This window comes from Antechinus flavipes, chromosome 4 (assembly GCF_016432865.1).
Source record: "Antechinus flavipes isolate AdamAnt ecotype Samford, QLD, Australia chromosome 4, AdamAnt_v2, whole genome shotgun sequence".
NCBI classification, from domain to species: domain Eukaryota; kingdom Metazoa; phylum Chordata; class Mammalia; order Dasyuromorphia; family Dasyuridae; genus Antechinus; species Antechinus flavipes.
In genome coordinates, this window is record NC_067401.1 from 158,281,727 (window position 1) to 158,302,277 (window position 20,551).

Below are 20,551 nucleotides of genomic sequence, written 5' to 3' on the forward strand. Positions count from 1 at the left end.
TTAGCTAACTATAAGCAGGAGAAGTGGGGTTGAGAAACAGTGGAGTTAGAGATATTATGTGGCATGGGGTAAGGGGAAAGACACTTCAGACCTGAGTGCCCTGGAGAACTGATCTAAAGAAAGGCAGCAGCCATGGAATGGCCCATAAGTAAATTTTACAGGGAAAATTTAGACATGATTGGGATTTCTGACAGGACATGACAGGTAAGATTGCTCAAGACCATTACAGAAGGTGCGTCTCAGGGATTTGACATAACAGATTCCAGATTGGACAACCTTTCCAGAGGGTGGGATCAAGGAGCTAAACTGATTCTATCAGTGCCTTCTCCCTGCTTGCTTCAGAGATTAATCTTGATTAATTCCTTTGTTAATCACATCTATCCATCAAAGACTTCATCAAAAGGAAAGAAAGGGAAAGGAAATAGAATTGCCTCTTGTAGGTAGCCTCAATGAGTTTAGCTACAAGAAGTAAGATTGATATATGATTATAGCTAGTGGAGGTAAATGAAGGTTTTATTGTAGAGGGGAGACATGGGCATGTTTGAAGGCAGTATAGAAAACATTGACAATGATTTAAGAATCGAGAAAAATTAAAGTCACAACAGAGAGGGGAATCTGCTGGAGAATACAAAGTTAAATGCGATCCCTCCTGCTTGTGTCTTGTCTTAGCAAAGGAAAGAGATCACCTCTTCATGTGAAGGAGACAGTTGCAAGAAAGCATCTTAGTGATAAGCTTTCAGATATTGTGGAGGAGAGCTCTTAGTGAAAACTTCAGTTTTGTTTTTTGTTTTGTTTTCTAGTAAGTTATGAAGTAAGATTCTAAAAAGATTGTGAAAAGGTAACCAACTTATAGGTGGTCACCAGATTGTCAAAAAGGTCCACAATGTAAAGCGAAGTTAAGAACTCAGACTAAATGATTTTAAAAATCCTTTCCAGTTCTAAATCTATGATCCAATGAACATTGCCTGTGGTTTTTTGTTTTTTGTTTTTTCTCAGAATTTTAACTGACTTGATTTTGGACACTTTAGGCATAAAGATAAAACTTATCTATGAGGGTACAAGGTTAGACATATATAAATAATAACTTCATAATCTTATTGTTTGTCCTTCATTCTCAAAGCATAATAACAGGTTGTAATGCCATGATAAGCAAGTGAATTAGATTTAATTGAAGGACTATGCACTTTAAATGATTAAGTCCAATTAAAAAATAAGGCAGAGATGGCTTCTTTTACTACTTTAAAAAAAAAAAATCAGGGAGGGGAAGACTTGGTGTTTCTGGACAAAACAGATTCAATTGCTATTTACATTAGCTTTGGGTCATTCAGGACCCCAACCATGACCAAGTGGGGTTTGGCCAGGGAACTATTTTTAGCCAATCAGTGAGAGTCAGAGTGTTTTGGGTTTAAAGCTTGGTTCTTAAGAAAGAAATCTACCTAAGTTCTTAGTCTTGGGAGTTTTCTTTTTTTGTTAGAACAACGAAATTTTAGTCTAGATGTCTCAGGTAATCAACAGTAAGAACATGAATGCTCTGAAGTGGTTCTACACTGTGATTTTCACTCATAAAGAGATGGAGTCAAATGGCCCAAACAGTTCTGTTCCAATCTGGTTTTGTCTAAAGTTGCTGAATATCTTGTTTGTTTGGGATTCTCTTTGGAAATGTTTCTTTCTGAGCAGAGATTAAATGATATAGAGATTAAGTGAAAAATGTTCTTTATTTTTTAATTAAAATAATTTTAAAAAGAAATATAGCCCATAAACCTCAAGATGTCTTGTGAGGTTTCAATGATCAACATTTACATTCCTTTGGGTAGAGAACCCAGAAGTAGGAGTATATCTTGTATGGACAGAAAGAAGGAAGAAGGAATGGAAAGGAAAGGAGGGATTTGTGTCAGTTCCACTTGGATCCCCTATAGGGCACCTCCTACAACTACTTAAAGGTTGTTGTTTGAACATTTTTCTGGAAGAGGACCATTCAGAAAGGTAATTCAATTACATGCAAATGAATTAGATTTAAGTGAGATAGGGCTGTACAGCCTCACTTTCTCTCCTAGAACAATGTAGTTCTAGTGGCTAGATATAAATCAGAGTACCTGGAGATGGCCCTGCCCCCAACTTCTACCTTCACACTAGAGGACTTCAACATACATAGTAATACTGCCTTAAACACTCTTGTTTCTCAGTTCCTCAAATTACTCATTTCCCAAGGCCTACTCCTCCACCCTCCCTCCTCTACACCCGCACTATTTCCATATTCATTAACTCTGAATTTCCCTTATCCAATCATGATCTGTTGTCGGTTATAACTTCTTCTTCTTTTTTTTTAATTATAGCTTTTTATTTACAAGATATATGCATGGGTAATTTTTCAGCATTGACAATTGCAAAACCTTTTGTTCCAATTTTTCCCTTCCTTCCCCCCACCTCTTCCTCCAGATGGTAGGTTGACTAATACATGTTAAACATGTTAAAGTATAAATTAAATACAATATATGTATACATGTCCAAACAGTTATTTTGCTGTACAAAAAGAGTCGGACTTTGAAATAGTATACAATTAGTCTGTGAAGGAAATCAAAAATTCAGAGGGACAAAAATAGAGGGATTGGGAATTCTATGTAATGGTTCATAGTCATTTCCCAGAGTTCTTTCCCTGGTTGTAGCTGGGTCAATTCATTACTGCTCTATTGGAACTGATTTGGTTCATCTCATTGTTGAAGATGGCCAGGTCCATCAGAATTGATGATCATATAGTATTGTTCTTGAAGTATATAATGATCTCTTGGTCCTGTTAATTTCACTCAGCCCCATTTCATGTAAGTCTCTCCAGGCCTCTCTGTATTCATCCTGCTGGTCATTTCTTACAGAACAATAACATTCCATAACATTCATATACCACAATTTACCCAACCATTCTCCAATTGAGGGGCATCCACTCAGTTTCCAGTTTCTAGCCACTACAAAGAGCGCTGCCACAAACATTCTTGCACATACAGGTCTCTTTCCCTTCTTTAAAATCTCTTTGGGATAAAAACCCAGTAGTCGAATGTTATAACTTGTTAAGGTAAAGGATAGCTGAAGGAAGTTGTAAAGTTCTCTGGAGGCTACTGAAGATTCGTTTCAAGGCTTTTTGCATTTTAAGAACCCCTGTTCTATCTTTGTTCAATCCCAATTCTATTTTAGTAATGTGTCCAAATGCTTTAAAAAAAAAAAAAAAAAAAAACTCTACTGTAGAGAGTGCAAGCTTCCTATAAGCAATCTTATGCTTTTATTTTATTCAGTCAATTTTTTTTTTTAATGACACTATAAAAAGTGAATTTCAACTTTTTTTTAAGAAGCTTTGAAACTTTACTTTAGGAATGAGAGAGCCATTAGGTAAGATAATAGTATTTGTCCCTTTTCAAACATGTATGGTAAATTAACCTTAAATCTGAGAATCTTAGAATCTGAAAGTGGCCTGTCTTTCTTTGAGTAGGAATGCCCCTTCTGGGGACCCAACTGGAACTGTCAGTTGGGCAACTCAGTTTCTTTTTTTCTTTTTCTTCTTTCCCTTTCCTCCCCTTGGCCCACACAGGGTATCATATCCTTAACTATAGGGACTCTACCCAAGGGAATACAAATTTTGATCACTGAAACCTTAAAAGAAATCTTAGGGTTTGGGGCTAGATTTCTTTCTTAAGGACCCTGCTTTAAACTCAAATCACTCTGGCTCTCATTTGCCAAAATTAGGTCCTAGACTCTAATACACTGTTGGTGAAATTGTGAACTGATTTAACCTTTCTAGGAAGCAATAATGAACTATGCCCAAGGGGTTATCAAACTGTGCAAACCTTTGATCCAGCAAGTGTCTCTAGTGGGCCTGTATCCCAAAGAGATTATAAAAAGGTGAAAGGACCCACATGTACAAAAATGTTTGTAGCAGCCCTTTTTGTAGTGACAAGGAACTGGAAGCTGAGTGGATCACCATTAGCTGGAGAATGTCTGAATAAGTTATAGTACATGAATGTTATGGAATATTATTTTATAAAAAAATATATCAGCAGAATAATTTCAGAGAGGCCTGGAGAGATTTTGATGAACTGTTGCAAAGTGAAGTGAGTAGAACCAGGAAAACAATGAACACAGCAACAAGAAGATTATATGATGATCAATTCTGATGGATATGGGTCTTTTCAACTCCAAGGTGATTCAGGCCAATTCCAATAGACTTGTGACAGAGAGAGCCATCTACACCCAGAGAGAAGACTATGGGGACTAAGTGTAGATCCCAACATAATATTTTCACTTTTTTATTGTTTGCTTGCCTTTTGTTTTCTTATTTTTTCTTTTTGATTTGATTTTTCTTGTGCAGCATAATTGTGGAAATATGTATAGAAGAATTGTTTAACATATATTGGATTACTTGCTGTCTAGGGAAGGGGTGGGAAGAATGGAAAAAATTTGGAACATAAGAATTTGCAAGAATGAATGTTGAAAATTATCTATGCATATGTTTTAAAATAAAGAGCTTTAATAAGTAAGTAAATGAAAAAATATTTTTAAAAATAGGTCCCAGTGTATGTGCCAAAATGTTTGTGGCAGCCCTTTTTTCATAGTAACTAGAAACTGGAAATTGAATGGATGCCCATCAATTGGAGAATGGTTAGATAAATTATGGTATATAGATGTTATGGAATATTATTGTTCTGTAAGAAATAAACAGCAGGATGAATACAGAGAGGCTCGGAAAGACTTATATGAACTGATGCTAAGTGAAATGAGCAGGAGATCATTATATACTTCAGCAACAATACTATATGAGAATCAATTCTGATGGAATTGGTTATCTTCAGCAATGAGAAGATCCAATTCAGTTCCAATTGATCAGTGATGAACAGAACCAGCTACACCCAGAGAAAGAACACTGGGAAATGAATGTGGACTGCTTGCATTTTTGTTTTTCTTCCCAGGTTATTTTTGCCTTTCTAAATCTGATTTTTCTTGTGCAATGAGAACTGCATAAATATGTATACATATATTGTATTTAAGATATACTTTAACATGTTTAACATGTATGAGACTGCCTGTCATCTAGGGGAGGGGGTGGAGGGAAGGAAGGGAAAAGTTGGAACAGAAGTTTTTGCAAGGGTCAGTGTTGAAAAATTACCCATGCATATGTTCTGTCAATATAAAGCTATTTAAAAAGGGGGGGAGGGGAGGTTTCTGGCCGAAACAGAAACAATGAGAGTCTTTCCCTTCCAGATTAATGTTTTGTTTTGTTTTAATTAGGTAAAAAAGACCATTGTCTGCCTTATTTCTTACCCAACCTTGGTCACTATTACAGTGGTTGCCTCAAACTGAAATCTGGGAAAGACTTGTTTAAAGAGAGCAAGGTCTCCCACTGCATCCAGGGCCATCTCCAGGTGTACAGATCTATATCTGTCCACTCCAGGGGAGAAAGTGAGCCTAGTGACTTTGCACAACCCTCCTTGCTTCAAATCCTATTTACTTGTATGTCTTGTTACATACTCCCTGAAATATGCTCTCACTTCTCCACTCTCTGTCTCTGGTCTCCTCTAAGTCCCATTGGTCTCTTTACTGTTCTTCAAACTCGACACTTCATCTCTTGCTTGAAGCATTTTCTCTGGCTGTCCTGATCTCTATCTTGCCACTAGACCCAGATGGCTCTGGAGGAGAAAGTGAGGCAGGTGATATTTGTACAGCCCAACTTACTTGCTGTCATGGTCCTCTTTGAGAACAAAGGACAAACAACAATAGTATTACTTAGACAAAGCCTGATACAGTAGATACTTAAATAAATTATGTTGATGGATTAACCCCTTCTTCAGCAGGACTTTTCCCTGGTTCTTTCCCCAGTATCTTCCGTCTAAAACAACATTCCATCTTCTCTGCATATATCTTTTATTATATAGTTATTTACATGTTATTTTCCCCATTAAAAGCACTTACAACAGTGCCTGGTGCATAGTAAGTACTATGTAAATGTTAGTCATTGTTATCACCTGGAACTTATTACGTGATTAATAAATACTTATTAGATGACTTACTGATGTCTTATTCTGAAGAATTACAAGCAGTTTTTATTATCAAGTGAATTGACAATAGAATTTAAGTCCCTTGAAGAAAGGGACCACTTGCCTCATTTTATTTACTTGTTTGTTTGCTTTCTTGCTTATGTTTTATTTTGGTCTCAGTATCTCTAGCATCTATCTTAGTGCTTAGCATAGAGTTAGCCCTTAATAAATGCCTACTGAAGTTAACTGCATTGAAAGCAACCTTTAGGCACCAAGATTTAATTATGCAAGGATACAAATCTTCAGAGCCAAAGTTATATTTATTTTGGCTGACTTTTTTGTAGCTTTAAAATCCTATACCATTTTTAGAAATTTAAAATGGCAAAATCATTGCAAGTGATAATGTGTACTTACTGATATCCCTTCAATCCCAATACCAAAAACTCAACATAGTATCAACAGAGAATTAAGCTGAACTACTCATTCTAGGTCAGTTGAAATGGCACAGGTAAAAGTTGGAATTGGAATCAGCAAGACATTAATTTAAATTCCACCTTATAAAACTGTAACTTTGGGCAAGTTTTTCATCTATAAAATGGGCATAATAATAGGACCTTTATTCCCAGATGGTTGTAAAAATCAAACAAGATAATATATAAAGATCTTTGCTTCAAATACTGTAAGTGCCAGCAATTAGAACTAGTTATAGTTATATAGTAGCTGGTATTTTTTGAGCACATTTCAAAGACCAGTTACCAGACTATAGCTATCTATATGACATATAATTTTGACTGTTTTAGTAGTTTAGTTTAGTTATAGCAACATAAAAAAAAATTCAGGTGATCATATTTGTTCTTATAGTTTGGTAAGCCTGCTTCATGGCCATCTAAGTTAAGAAATGTTTTATTTCTTTTTTAATTTCAGATCAAGAATGACGGAGAGAAGAAAGTGTTTAAGTGAAAATGTTTATTCTGAAGTGCCTGATGGAGGATGGGGCTGGGTAGTGGCTTTTTCATTTTTCTTGGTAGAAGCACTTACATATGGTGTCATCAAATCATTTGGTGTCTTCTTTAATGACATAATGAACAGTTTTAAGGAAACCAACAGCAGAATCTCATGGATAATATCAATATGCGTGTTTGTGCTAACATTTACAGGTAAGTATCTTTCAAATTATGTGTTAAATTTATGGTTTTTATTAACTTATTTAGAAATTTTATTGAATTGGAGCTTATTTCATTGGTTAGCAGGGGTCCTCAAACTACGGCCCACGGGCCAGATGTGGCAGCTGAGGATGTTTATCCCCCTCACCCAGGGCTATGAAGTTTCTTTATTTAAAGGCTCACATAAGGTTTTTGTTTTTACTACAGTCCGGCCCTCCAGTAGTCTGATGGATAGTGAACTGGTCCCCTAGTTAAAAAGTTTGAGGACCCCTGGGTTAGGGTTATCACACTTTTTTTTTTCCAGCTGAAGAAATTAGAGAAAGACCTAATTCAACAACCCAATCCAGTAGACATTTATTGAGCGCCTACTATATACAAAAGTCATGAGAAGTAAAACTTTTTAAAAACAATTGTTCCCCTTCTTTTAGTTTTGTTATTGTAATCACATCAATTTTCACCTTCTTTAAGATTCCAGGAAAAAAAATAGTAAAGAGTATACTTAGTCAAGGAGTAAGGAACTAGGAGTACACTGATTATTGCATATATTACCGAAAGCAGCAACCTTGATAATTGCTTTTACTTAACTTTTCTTTAAGAAAAAAAGAGGGTTACAGCTCTAATATTGGAAAATATGTGTGGTATAAAAAAGCAAAGTCATTATTAAAGCTTTGTATTTACTGTGAAGTGAGAAAGATCTTTAAAGTCCTAGTACAGGAGAATAAAGAGCAAGGAGGTAGTGCAGTGGATAAATGAATAAGGAAGACTCATCTTCCTGAATTCAAATCTGACCTCAGATGCTTTTTGGTTGTGTGACCCTGGGGAAGTCACTTAACCCTGTTTGCCTCAATTGCCTTTCTGTAAAATGAACTAGAGAAAGAAATGGCCAACTATCCTACTATCTTTGCTGAGTAAATCCCAATAGAGTCAGGAAGAGTGGGACAACTGAACAAAGAACAAGAGTGACCATGGCCTCAGGAGTCAGAGATCTGGGGCTCAAATTTTGCCACTCACTGATGCTTTTACCCCAAGTAACCTTCAATAAGTCATCTAACCTCCCTTGCCCTCAATTTCCTAATCTGTAAAATGGAAGTACTGTATTAGGTGACTTATGATAGTCCTTTCTAGATTTCTAATCCAACTAATAAGCTCCTTGAAGTTAGGTATTATTTTGTTTTGTGTTTGCATCCCCAGAGTCCAGCACAATGCTTCATACATAGAAGGCACTAATAAATTCTTCTTGAATAACTGAAAACAAACAACAACAACAAAAAATAAAAACAATTGTTCGTGCCCTTAAGGTGCTTTCAATCTAATATTAAGATGACAGTAAAATATATACAAATAACAGCTGTAATACTGAATGAAACATAGGTGCATTAGATTTAAAGTTCTGTATAATGTTGTTTGGAATGATGGAATTTTTATTTCCATGAGAAAGGAGGAGGGAATTAGGGAAAATCTGAGCAGGATCTTAAAAGATGGGAAAGGATTTTAGTAAGCAGATATTGAACAAAAAGATATTCCAAACACAGGGAATAAAACAAGAAAAACTATGGAACCAAAAATAGTCATAGAATCTAGATTGTCAAGGTGGCCCCTTTTATCAATTCAACTGTCTAGTTATGCTAATCTCAAAGTAGTAGCATTCAGCTATTTTGGTTTTTGGCAAGCTAGAATCATAAACTCTTTGAATCCTAAAGGATCAAAAAGGTCATCTAGTCCAATTCCTATGCAGAGAATGAATAGCAGCTACAGCATTCCTAACATGCAGACACTAAATCTTTACTAGAAAACTAGTGATGGCAGTGCTTTCATAATCCCCAGGGTTGTCCATTTGAATTTTAGACAGGTACTACTTTAAGCAAGTTTTTTTCCCTCTTCCTTCCCTTATATTATGTGAAAATCTGTTTTCTTTTAACTTCTGCTCATTGATCTTTCTTTTGCCTATTTCTCCCTCTTGCACAAGATAGTCTCTCAAATATTTACAAAATACTAATCATGTCCTCTCAGGATTTTTAGGCCTTTCTTCTCCAGTATAAATTTTGTCTAGTTTTTATCCAACCCTCAAATGACATCCAATCCTCAGAACTGGACATAGTATTCTAATCAAGGTTTAGCATCCACTCAAGTGTATCACAAAAATAATTTTCCTAGAAGATAGAAAAGATGTCCAAGATGAATAGATGGATAAGCATATAAGGTGCAATAAAATAGGATTCCTGGCTTTGGAACTGAGGTGACAGTCATTTGCACTACAGATTGTACAGTTATCATAAAATAACATAACATAAAATAACATAACTGTGCTATTCTTCATATAAGACAAATCACTTCTAAACCCTGTGTCTAAGCTTGGAATATACTCTCTGCCCTCTTCTATCTCATGGAGTCTTTGGTTTTCTTCGAGGATCAGCTCAATTTCCCAACTCTTATAGGAACACTATGCTAATTCCTCACAATACAGAAATTATTTATTTTTATATGTATTTTGCATTTTCTTTTTTATATGAATACTTTTTTCTTCGATAGAATTTAAACTCCCTTAGGACAGGGACTACTTTGTTTATGTCTTTGTATATACAGTGCCTTGCACACAGTAAGCATTCAAAAAGTTTCTTTGAATGAATAGTAGATTCCAAGCTTTTAATGGCTCTATGGTCTCACTAGGATATTTTCCTTCTCATTTACCCACCCCCCACTCCCAAACATATTGAAAGTTCTTTATAACAGTGCATATCAATATCTCTTCTTATGCCTTTTCATCTGGATTATGTTGTTTCTCTTCTTTTCTATCATATTCTTTCCCTTTTGAATATACCTCCACTCACTATTGGGCATAGTAGGTTTTTTAAAAATTTCTGTTTTTTATTTATTCCATTTGCTTTTTATATCATATTATTTCTAAATACACTGTTCTCCTATCCACCAAATCTTCTTCTATAACAAAAATTTTATTTTTTAAAAATAAAATCAATATATCTGCCAAGAGTAACAGTAGTATATCAACATTCCACAACTAGACCTGCACCTCTTCAATGAAGGGAAACATAGATGTTTTCTTTGTAGGGCCAACCTTTATCATTATAATTATACACTGCTCAGTTTGTTTGGTCATTCTTTTCATTTACATTTTTTGTAATTATGTATATTGTTTTCTTAGTTCTGTCTGCTTCACTTTTCTTTTTCTTTCTTTTTTTCTTTCTTTTTCTTTTCTTTTTCTTTTCTTTTTTTTTTTTTTTGCTGAGGCAACTGGGGTTAAGTGACTTGCCTACAGTCACACAGCTAGGAAGTGTTAAGTGTCTGAGGCCAAATTTGAACTCGGGTCCTCCTGACTTCAGGGTTGGTGCTCTATTCACTGTGCCACCTAGCTGCATCCTCTTCACTTTTCAATGCATAGACATCTTTCTTTTTCTCAGGTCCTCATGTTTGCCATCTCTTATGATGATATAATATTCCATCATATTTATATATCAACATGTATTTAGCTATTCCTCAGTTGATAAACATCTACTTTTTCCCATTTCTTTGCTAACATAAGGAGTGCGATGATTCACATGGATAAATATTCAAAAGACAAAGAATTCTGACATGAAAAATTATACTCTATTAATAAAGATATGAAAAACAGCTATAAATCTCTAAGAGAAATGAAAATCAAAATAGTTCTAAGATTTCACCTTACACCTAGAAACAAAGGTAATGATGACAATATATGGAAATAGTTTGTGTTGGAAGGGCTGTGAAAGAGGTATACTGTCATATTTCACTAGTGGTGCAGCTATGAATTTTTTCAACTACTCTAGGAAGCCATTTGGAATTTGCTTTAAAATTATTTAATTAAAATAACTATAATCTGATTCAGAACTCTCACTTAGGATTATAGTTTTAGAATTAGAAGAGCTTTCAGAGGCCCTCTGAGAAATGAGAAACCTAATGAGAAACTGAAGCACAAGTAAGTTAAGTGACTTACCTGGAGTCTCACAGGTAGTGTGTGAGAAAGGATTCGAATTCAGATCTTCCTGAAACCAATGATAGCATTCTATCTACCATGCAACTATACTTCAAAGACAAAATGGTCTCATATACACCAAAATATTCATAGCACTTTTTTTGGCATTGGTATAAACTGGAAAAAAGGGAATGCCCATCAACTGGGGATGCCTGAACAAATGTAATGGATTATCACTGTGCTCTGAGAAAAGATGAGTATGGATAATTCAGAGAAACATGGGAAGATACTTATATATTGAATTAATATAGAACTAGGAAAATAATATACATAGTAACTAAATTATAATGGCCAATATTGTTTCTACAGAAAAGTTGAGAAGAAGCAATCTCTCTCCTTTCACTAAAGAGATGGGAGAGGGGGCAGCTAGGTAGTGCAGTGGATAGAGCACCAGCCCTGAAGTCAGGAGGACCTGAATTCAAATCTGATCTCAGACACTTAACACTTTCCAGCTGTGTGACCCTGGGCAAGTCATTTAACCCCAATTGCCTTAGCAAAAACAAAAACAAAACAACAACAACAAAAAAAAGAGATGGGAGACTATGAGAATAGCAAATCACATAAATTGAAGTATATAGATAGATTTTAATGAAAATGCTTTTTTTTTTTTTTTTTGCTGAAGTGTTTTGAGATTCGTCTTTTTAAATATTTTGGAAAAAATTTTAAATCACTATCATCTGTAAATAGAGATAATTATGGCTTTTCTTTTCCAATGATTATGTTTTAATTTTTTTTTCATTTCTATTCTCACATTTTTTAAACTACGTCAGATAGTAGTAGGGAAAATAGATGCACTCTTGCTTTACTTCTCTATTGACTAGGATAAGTGTATTGATAACACTTTGGAATTTGGGTTCACAGTTTTAAGGATTATGTTTCCCTAATGTCAAACTATGTTTTCATTCCTATCATCTAGTATGAAAATACTGAATTTTGGATATACTGAAATTTTTCTTTTCAGTGTTTGGGTTTGTCAGTAAATAACTGTATAGAGTGTTCTATTAATTTTTGTTTCCTATTGTGAATTTATCTTATTGTTTTTATTTTGGGAGTTTTGTTTTCCTCTATTTTTAACTAATAGTTGAACTAACAATATCAGTTTTGTTTTTGTTTTTGTTTTTTATAACTTTTTATTTACAAGTTATATGCATGGGTAATTTTACAGCATTGACAATTTTTGGTGTCTGAGAGCAGAGATGAAATTTATTCTGTTTTTGGAATGCCTGGTGTGTGTGAGGAGAAAAAGAGAACATATTGTTCAGCCTCTCGTTTTCATTCTGTTTGTATCTATTTTTAGATGTTTCTTGTATTCAGATCATTGAGTTTTGTTTTCTTTGGATATTGCTGTCAGTATTCAACAGTTCTGGGAACTCTTCCTGTATTATTTCCTGTAGTATGAAATTCAGAATTTTAAAATTTTCATAATTCTTCAAGGAGACCCATGATTCTTAAGTTAAAACTTCTTCATATCCTGAATTCCAGATCAATCAATTTGTCATTTATAAATTCGTGTATTTTTTTTTCAAAATTATTATCTTTTACTTCTTTTCTGCTAAATTTTCTTCCATTTCTGCATTTCTGAATTTTAAATCTGTCATTTCATTTTTCAGCACCTTCATTTCTTTGGAAAGATATCTTGTGCTCAAAATTCTTTAGCTTATTATTTGTCTTCTTTAATTTTGTGTTGAAAACTGATTATGCTCTAATTTCCAAATTAATATCTTTTAAAATTTTATTTATCTTTTGAATCATTGTGGAGTTTCTTGCTATTGTTTCATACAGGATCTGTGGGTAATTCTCATAAAGACAGAAGGAAAATTACATAAAATTCCAAGAAAAATCATAACACATTGAATAAGTATTATATATTAAGAAGTAAAATGAACCCAAAATCCCCACTGAAAAAGAGAATTTTATCTGCTTAGGAGGTAGGCTTACTTTTACTCATTTTTTTTCTCTTAAAAACTTTTTGTTTTTCATTTGTTTTTATTTTTAGTAGCTTATTTCTGGTTTCCATTTAGCTTCCATTAAACTATGCACTGATGCCCAAGGTAGCACATTCATCCCCTGTGCTTTAGTGACCCAACTAGCTTTCTGTCCAGAGTAAACACTGAGGAGAAAGAGAGATCCCAGTTAGGTTTTTCAGTTGTCTTTATCTTAGATACAGAAACTCCTTAGGACTCCCTTCAGTTGGTTCCACCTTGCCTCTTCTCCTCTTTACTATCATTTGTACTTCTTTTCCTTTGAGTATTCCAAGTTAGTGTCTTCTGCTTATTATAGGATAGAAGAAAAGGGTTTAGACTGAATCACTGCCATGAGGATTATTTTTTTTTAAAGATGTGGAGTTTGAACAGCATGTGTAAAGAAACTCAATATCATCTTGCTAATCATATGACAATCCCAAACAATCTTGCCTTGTCTGCCAAAAATTCTACCATATGGGAACAACACATCATGCAGGAAACTTTGTTCCATTACTGTCTCAAGGAATCTTTATGAAATGCCTCACTGGATTGGATCAGTGGATTGTGCTCCATAATGAAGAATGTGGTATACTAAAACAAGGCAATAGTTTTAAAATCAGAGGCTGTGATGTCAAATGTTAGATCTACTACTTACTAGCTCTGTGATCTTGGGCCAATCACTTAACCCTCCTAAAACCTCAGTTTTCTAATCTGTAAAATGAAGATAGATTAAATGATTTCTAAAGTCTCTTCCAGCACTAAATCCTATAAGCCTATGAGTCTACTTGTGTTTTAAACTCTACAACCTCTTAGGGTTTATGCTCTACATATTTCTTACCCAATGTATAGATTGTTATCTTCTTAATTCTAACATTGATTTATAAAATCTATAACTAGTCATGTGATTAAAAGGATCTTGTATCCAACTATTATTAAGATTTAATGAAGATAATATTTCCGAGTTATGAGGGTTAATTTTCTCAGAAAGCTAATTAATATGTGTTATGCTCAGGTTTCAGATTTAAAGAGCTTGAATTTATTCTCTTCTATCATTAAGGACAACGATGTTGTCAACAAAAAACTTCTATCTTATTTTTTTTTATAACACCAGCAGAATATGAACTTCTTTTTCCTCTATCATATTGCCTCTAGATAATGATACTTTGCTTACAAATCATATTAAATATTGGTTTAAATTTTACTAAATTCTGCTTATGAAGTCAACTTTGATTTCTGGTCTGTTTTCCCTGAGATACTTTGCTGCACTTCCCATCATCCTTTGCCCCAATTAATTGTAGTCTTAACAAGCTGTTAATGTCAACCTAAATGAAACATAATTGGGAAGCTATGAGCTGAGGAGGAAGAGAAGAAAAAATAAAGCATAATATAGTATAAATTAAATCCAAATGAATTTTTCAGTTTATCTCCTTAATATCTTTACCTATCCCATCTACTGGTAATTTGCCTAGGATCTCACAGCCAGTAAATGTTAAGTATCTGAGGCCAGTTTTATTTATTTTACTTATTTAATTCTTTTTTCCTTTCCTTTCTTATTGTTTTAGTTTTCCTTATAAATCATATTAGGAGAGAAAAATCAGAACAAAAGGGCAAAACTACAAGAGGGAAAAAAACAGAAGAAAAAAGATGGGAGGGGGAAGAGGGGAAGAGTGAACCTATCATGTGTTGATTTACATTCAGTCTCCATTGAGACTGATCCTCTTGATACCAGGATCAGTGCTCTATCCACTGCACCACTTACCTTTTGAAACTCCGGAATTTTAAACAGTGGAATAAAATCAGACTAGTTCTGATCACAGAAAATCTTAAACATGATGAAGTTTTTCTTATGTTATGTGTCAGTTGACCTAATTTTGACTGGATTTTTCACTCTGTATCTACTATTCATTTGGGGATAATGAGACAAGAGTTCCAACCTTTAGGATCAAAAATGAGAACATTTTTCCATAGCTTAAAATGATGGACTGAACTACATAAGATTCTTCATTGAGACCTCTGTCTTTTCAGCCTAATTGCCCTCTTAATATTTTCTTCTAACAGTTTTGATTCTCTTTTAAATTATTCTGGAAATTCTTGGTGTCATTTTGTGATCTTAGAATTATTTACAGAATTCCCTTTTTGATCAGAGAACTTTGATTCACTCTTCCTTCTGGTTTCGCCAAGTTTTTACTCATTCTTCCTTTCATCTTTCTGTTGGTTTATATATTTATGAATTACATATTTATTTAGGCTTTCTTTTCTTGGACTTTTATACTTCTAGCTTCTCTCTAGCATTCTTAATCACTTGTCTTTGATTTCCCACCACACTCTTTAACCCCCTCTGTTCCTTTCCATTATCACCCAGAACCCCCTGCTGTCTGCTCCAGTTGTGAGATTTGGTTACATGGAAAGGTTCCTGCCCACAGCAAAACTCTTGGACAGAGCTGTCTCTTGCTGAGTTTCTAATTTTCTTTCCCTTGGATGGAAGCTCATTCCCCTCTCATGACTGCTCTCCAAGACTTTCTTACCCTCTTCCTCCAAGTATTCTCCTTTTCCTTCAAGGAATTTGAAGGAATCAGTATCTGCTACCTCTTGTGAGGTGGAGAGGGATTAAGATTGTCCCTGGTATGGGGAAGAACGGGGAGAAACCCTGACAGTCAAGCACAGGCTGTAAGATTACTTGCACTCATGTTTTTAGAAATAAAATGGGTTGGGGGCAGCTAGATGGCAGAATGGATAGAGCATCAGCCCTGAAGTCAGGAAGACCTGAGTTCAAATCTGACCTCAGACACTTAACACTTCCTGGCTGTATGACCCTGGGCAAGTCACTTAACCCCAATTGCCTCAGTAAAAAACAAAACAAAACAAAAAAGAAATAAAATAGGTTGAAAGGGGATCATGGAGTAAGTGCATTAAATAATTAAGTTCTCCTGTGTTCTTTTATGAATTTTTAAACTATCCATTATGGTGTTTCTTATTTTATTCTGTATCTACTACATAATTCCCTAGGAGAAGGGAAATGTTGAAGTTTATTGAAAACAACTGTACCGTTTTGCTAGTCATGTGATCCCCTATTTTAAAAAAAAGAGAGAGAAAGAGAGAAATACATAATAGAAGCAAATATAAAGCTCTGTGCCTAGTTTTAAAAAATATTATAAGTATAGGATGGGAGAGGCATTGTTAGATAAGAATTTTTATAATAAAAACCACAGGTTTGTAATGGACTAGCTCAGTGAGTTAGTAGGATAAGTCAAAATAATGCTGTTTAAGGCTACCAGAAGAAAAGTACTATATCCAAAATGAAGTCAGATATATAAATTCAGATTTGGAAATAGATTTTGGGAAGGACACTGAATAGCTGGAGAGCATTATGAAAATAAAGAAAGTGAAAAGACTAGTGAAGAAGATAGACACCATGATTAGGATCCAGTGAAAAAGCTTAGGTATGTTTTTCTTGGAGAAGAAAGAACTTAGGACATGATAACAGATCTTACATTTTTGGAAGGTTGTCATGAGGAGGACTGGATTGGTTTTACTTGGCCCAGGCTAGCAGAACTAGACCATTTGATAGAAGAAAATTAAGATTTGTTGGAACAACTTCCTAACAATTACAAGTATCTAAAAGTGGAATGGTCTGCTTCTTGGTAGCAGGCTCACCTGAGATCTTGATGCAGAATGTGGAAGACTACCTGCCTACTAGAATTTTCGGCATTAGGACCTCAGTGATCAATTAGTCCAATCTATATTTGAAAAAAAAATTTTGGGGGACAACTACATGGCGTAGAGAATCAACCTTGAAGTCAGGAGAGCCAGACTTCAAATCTGACCTCAGACACTTAACACTTCCTAGCTGGTGACCCTGGGCATGTCACTTAACCTCAATTGCCTCAGCAAAAAAAAAAAAAAAAAAAAAAAAAAGAAAGAGAGAGAGAGAGAGAGAAAGAAGGAGGAGGAGGAGGAGATAGAAGAAAAAAGGAGGAGGAGATAGAAGAAAAAGGAGAAGGAGGAGGAGGAGGAAAGAAAAAGAGGAAAAAAGAAGGAACTTTTCCCACTTACCCACCCAAAAAAGATCCTCAACAAGTAAGGCAGTCCCTTTTCTTAAGTTTCTTTTGTAAAATGTGATTAGGATTAGACTTGATACTTCAGATGGAGTTTAACTAGGACAGAGTACAGTGGGGCTTGCATTTCCTTATTTTTAGATACTGTATATCTCTTAATGCAACCTGAAATCACATGGGCTTTTTTGGCTACCAGATCACATCGTTGACTGACTGAACTTTGAGTATAGTGAAGCACCAAAACCTTTTCAGATTAGTGAGTGTTCAACTAGCCATACCTCTCTTATCTTGTGGTTGTGAAGTTTATTTTTTTTAACCCAGTGTAAGACTTTTCCTTTATCACTACTATATTTCATCTTACTGGGGTTTTCATTTTTATTTACTACAGTGGTGTCCAACTCAAGTGGGAGCTACTAAATTATATATAAGAATCTCTACAAGCCTCATATTGACTTAGAACCACATAGTAACATTATCTTATGTTTTATTGTATATTTATTTTGTTAAATATTTCCCAATTATATTTTAGTCTGGTTCACTGTACTTAGGAGTTTTGTGGGCTATTTTAGCCACTTGTTTGATGATCGACTATTTTAGCTGTAGCTTTCGATTTTCTGTCAATTGCAGATTTGTTAAATATGCTATGTTTTTATCTCTATTAGTGACCAAAAAAAATGTTAAATAGCACAAGGCCATGCACAGATCCCTGGAATAGTCTACTGAAAACTTCTTTCCATGTAGGCATCAAACTATTATTATTTACTTTCTTGGTATCACCAAACAGTTCTAAATGAACCTAATTATACTATTGTTGGGCCCATATCTTTCCATCTTTTCCATAAGAAAGTATCAAATAATCAGTATTTATTTAAGCACCTATTATGTGCCAGGCACTGTCTTAGACACTTTGAATACAAAAACATAAAGAAAATATTCCTTGCCCTCAAGGAGTTTAAAATATATCAGAGGAATATATATTTTTACATGCTAAATTTAGTCAATTTTTTTTTTTTTAGCCAGCCAGGAAAAGTAGAAATGGAGGAATCAAAACAGATCTCATATAGGAGATAGTGCTTTTTGAAGGTGCTAAGGAGGCTGCAGTTAATGGGGTGTGCCTGTGCAAAGGTATCAATATGTGAGATGCAATATTTGCTTAGTAAATAACAAGCAGGTTATTTTGTCTTAGACCATAATGTCCACGAAAGGAAGAAATATTCAATAATCCTGCACAAGTAGGCAGCAACCATATTTTGAAGGGTTTTAAATGCCAAACAGAGATAATTTTTATTTGATCTTAGTGGAAGCAAGCCACATAAACTTTCTGAACAAAGGAATGATATAACCCTTAAAAGTTTTTTTTAGGAATTTCATTTTTGGCAGTTGTATGGAAGATGGATTGAAGAGTGGTGACATTTGAGGCAAGGAGAGCATTTAGGAGCCTAATGCAATAGTTTGTGTGAGAGATCAAGGCCAAAACTAATTTATTTAATTGGAATATTTCCAATATTTAATTGCAAATGTCCAATAGATAAATCAGTGATTAGAATAAATCTCAGGTGGCAGCTAGGTGGTGCAGTGAATAGAGTACCAGCCCACAAGACAGGAGGACCTGAATTCAAATGTGATCTCAGACACCTAACACTTCCTAGTTGTTTGACCCTGGCAAGACTCTGGGTTAAGTAACCCCAATTGCCTCAGGGGAAAAAAATAGATATAGATATAGATATATGATAGATTTCTAGTGATTACTGAATGAATACCAAAAGAGAAAGAAGAGCTAGGTCTTCAGATCTGAGAGGCATCTACACAGAGATGATAATTATGTCCTTGAGTGCTGATGAAGTCACTGAGTATAGAGAGAGAGAGCAGAAAAGGAAGTTCAGGACAAAACCTTGAAATAAACACTGTTTGCAAGCAATGGGTTATCTAGCAAAGGGGAATTAAGAGTAATCAAACTAGAGGATTAAGTCTACAAGTGCCTGCCATGTGCCAGGCACTCTGCTAAGTACCATGGATACAAAGAAATGTAAAAACCAAAACACTGTCCCAGCACTCAAGGAGCTCATTGGGGATTATGCAAAATAATTTTATGCAATGTGCAAACAACTACCTACAAATTAGATATACATTTAAACTGGAGGTAAACTTCTAAATGAGATTCAAAACTAAGATTAGAGAGGATTGGGAAGAGCTTCTTTCTGATGGTAGAATTTAAAGTGGGTCAGGAGGAAGCTAGGAAAAGGCAAATTAGTAGAAAGAAAATTCCCGTCATGGGATAATAGCCATTGAAAAGTGCCCAGAATGGGGAGATGGAGTATCTTAAGATACTTTAAGAAACAGGAGTGAAGTCAGTGGCATTGTATTAGAGAACTCTTAGGCAAAGTGAGGTATAAGAAAACTAGAAAGAAGGAAATGGCCAGGTCATAATGGGCTTTATATTTGATTCTGGAAATAGAGCCCTGTGGGAGTTTCTTGAGTAAAGGATGTGACATGGTCACTCCTGCATGTTAGGAAAGTAATTTTGGCAGCTGAATGCAGGCAGAATGGATTGGAGTGGAGAGAGACTTGAGGCAGAGAGACCAATTAGAAGCTGGTTGTTATAATAATACAGGTGAGAAGTGCCACTCTATACCAGGATGGGGGCACTGTCAGAGAAGGGAAAAAGGCATATAGGAGACATGTTATAAAACTTGGTAGTTGACTGAATATGAGGAGTAGATAGGCAAGGATGATACCTACCTTGTAAGCCTGGATGGTTGGGAGAATAGTGGTAGTCTTTGGGTTTAGGAGGGGGAGGTTTGGGGAGAGGAAGATAATTTTTGGACATGTTAGGTCAAAGATATCTATTTAACATAAATACCACCTTGTGTTAAATCTTACCCTACATGATTAACTTCAGCTGCTGATAGGATTCCATTTGTATGTTAATCTTGAGATCATCCAAAGAATGAAATTTTATGTCTGAATGACAGACTTGATATAGTCTCACAAGAAAACTTTACTGGAGATAGGTCAAGTTACGGAAGTGTCAACTACAAAACTGAATTAAAAATGCATTATTGATCAAAGGGGTGATCTGGTTTCCATGTGTATGGAGAAAGTGTAGTGAAGGTATAGGTCATGAATGTTGAACTGTCTGAACTGGCATGCTGGAGTTTTTAAGGGAACATCAACATGTATGTCAAATTCCCCAGTATAATGGAAGGAGAATTACACTGGAGCTGGTAGATAATTGCTTTAAGGATTTGAATAGGGTGATATAGCTGGATACAATAAAAAATGGAGGTTTTTTAGATTTTGCTGAATGACAGGGGCAATAAGAAAGAGTTCTACAAAGAAATTTGTT

At 34.9% G+C, this 20,551-nt stretch overlaps 2 protein-coding genes across 7 annotated transcripts in view; one reads left to right on the top strand and one right to left on the bottom strand.

Annotated features, from left to right (window-relative positions):
- Window positions 1–20,551, bottom strand: part of ARSG (arylsulfatase G) — a 996,823-nt gene that overhangs the window by 168,644 nt on the left and 807,628 nt on the right. The gene's annotated exons all lie outside the window — the stretch shown is intronic.
- SLC16A6 (solute carrier family 16 member 6) overlaps window positions 1–20,551 on the top strand; it is a 94,469-nt gene that overhangs the window by 61,631 nt on the left and 12,287 nt on the right. For both annotated transcript variants that reach the window (XM_051995244.1, XM_051995245.1), the window contains one exon: window positions 6,939–7,171. In XM_051995244.1, coding sequence (XP_051851204.1) covers window positions 6,946–7,171 — 226 coding nt within the window. In that variant the 5' untranslated portion in view covers window positions 6,939–6,945. The remainder of the gene's footprint in view (window positions 1–6,938; window positions 7,172–20,551) is intronic.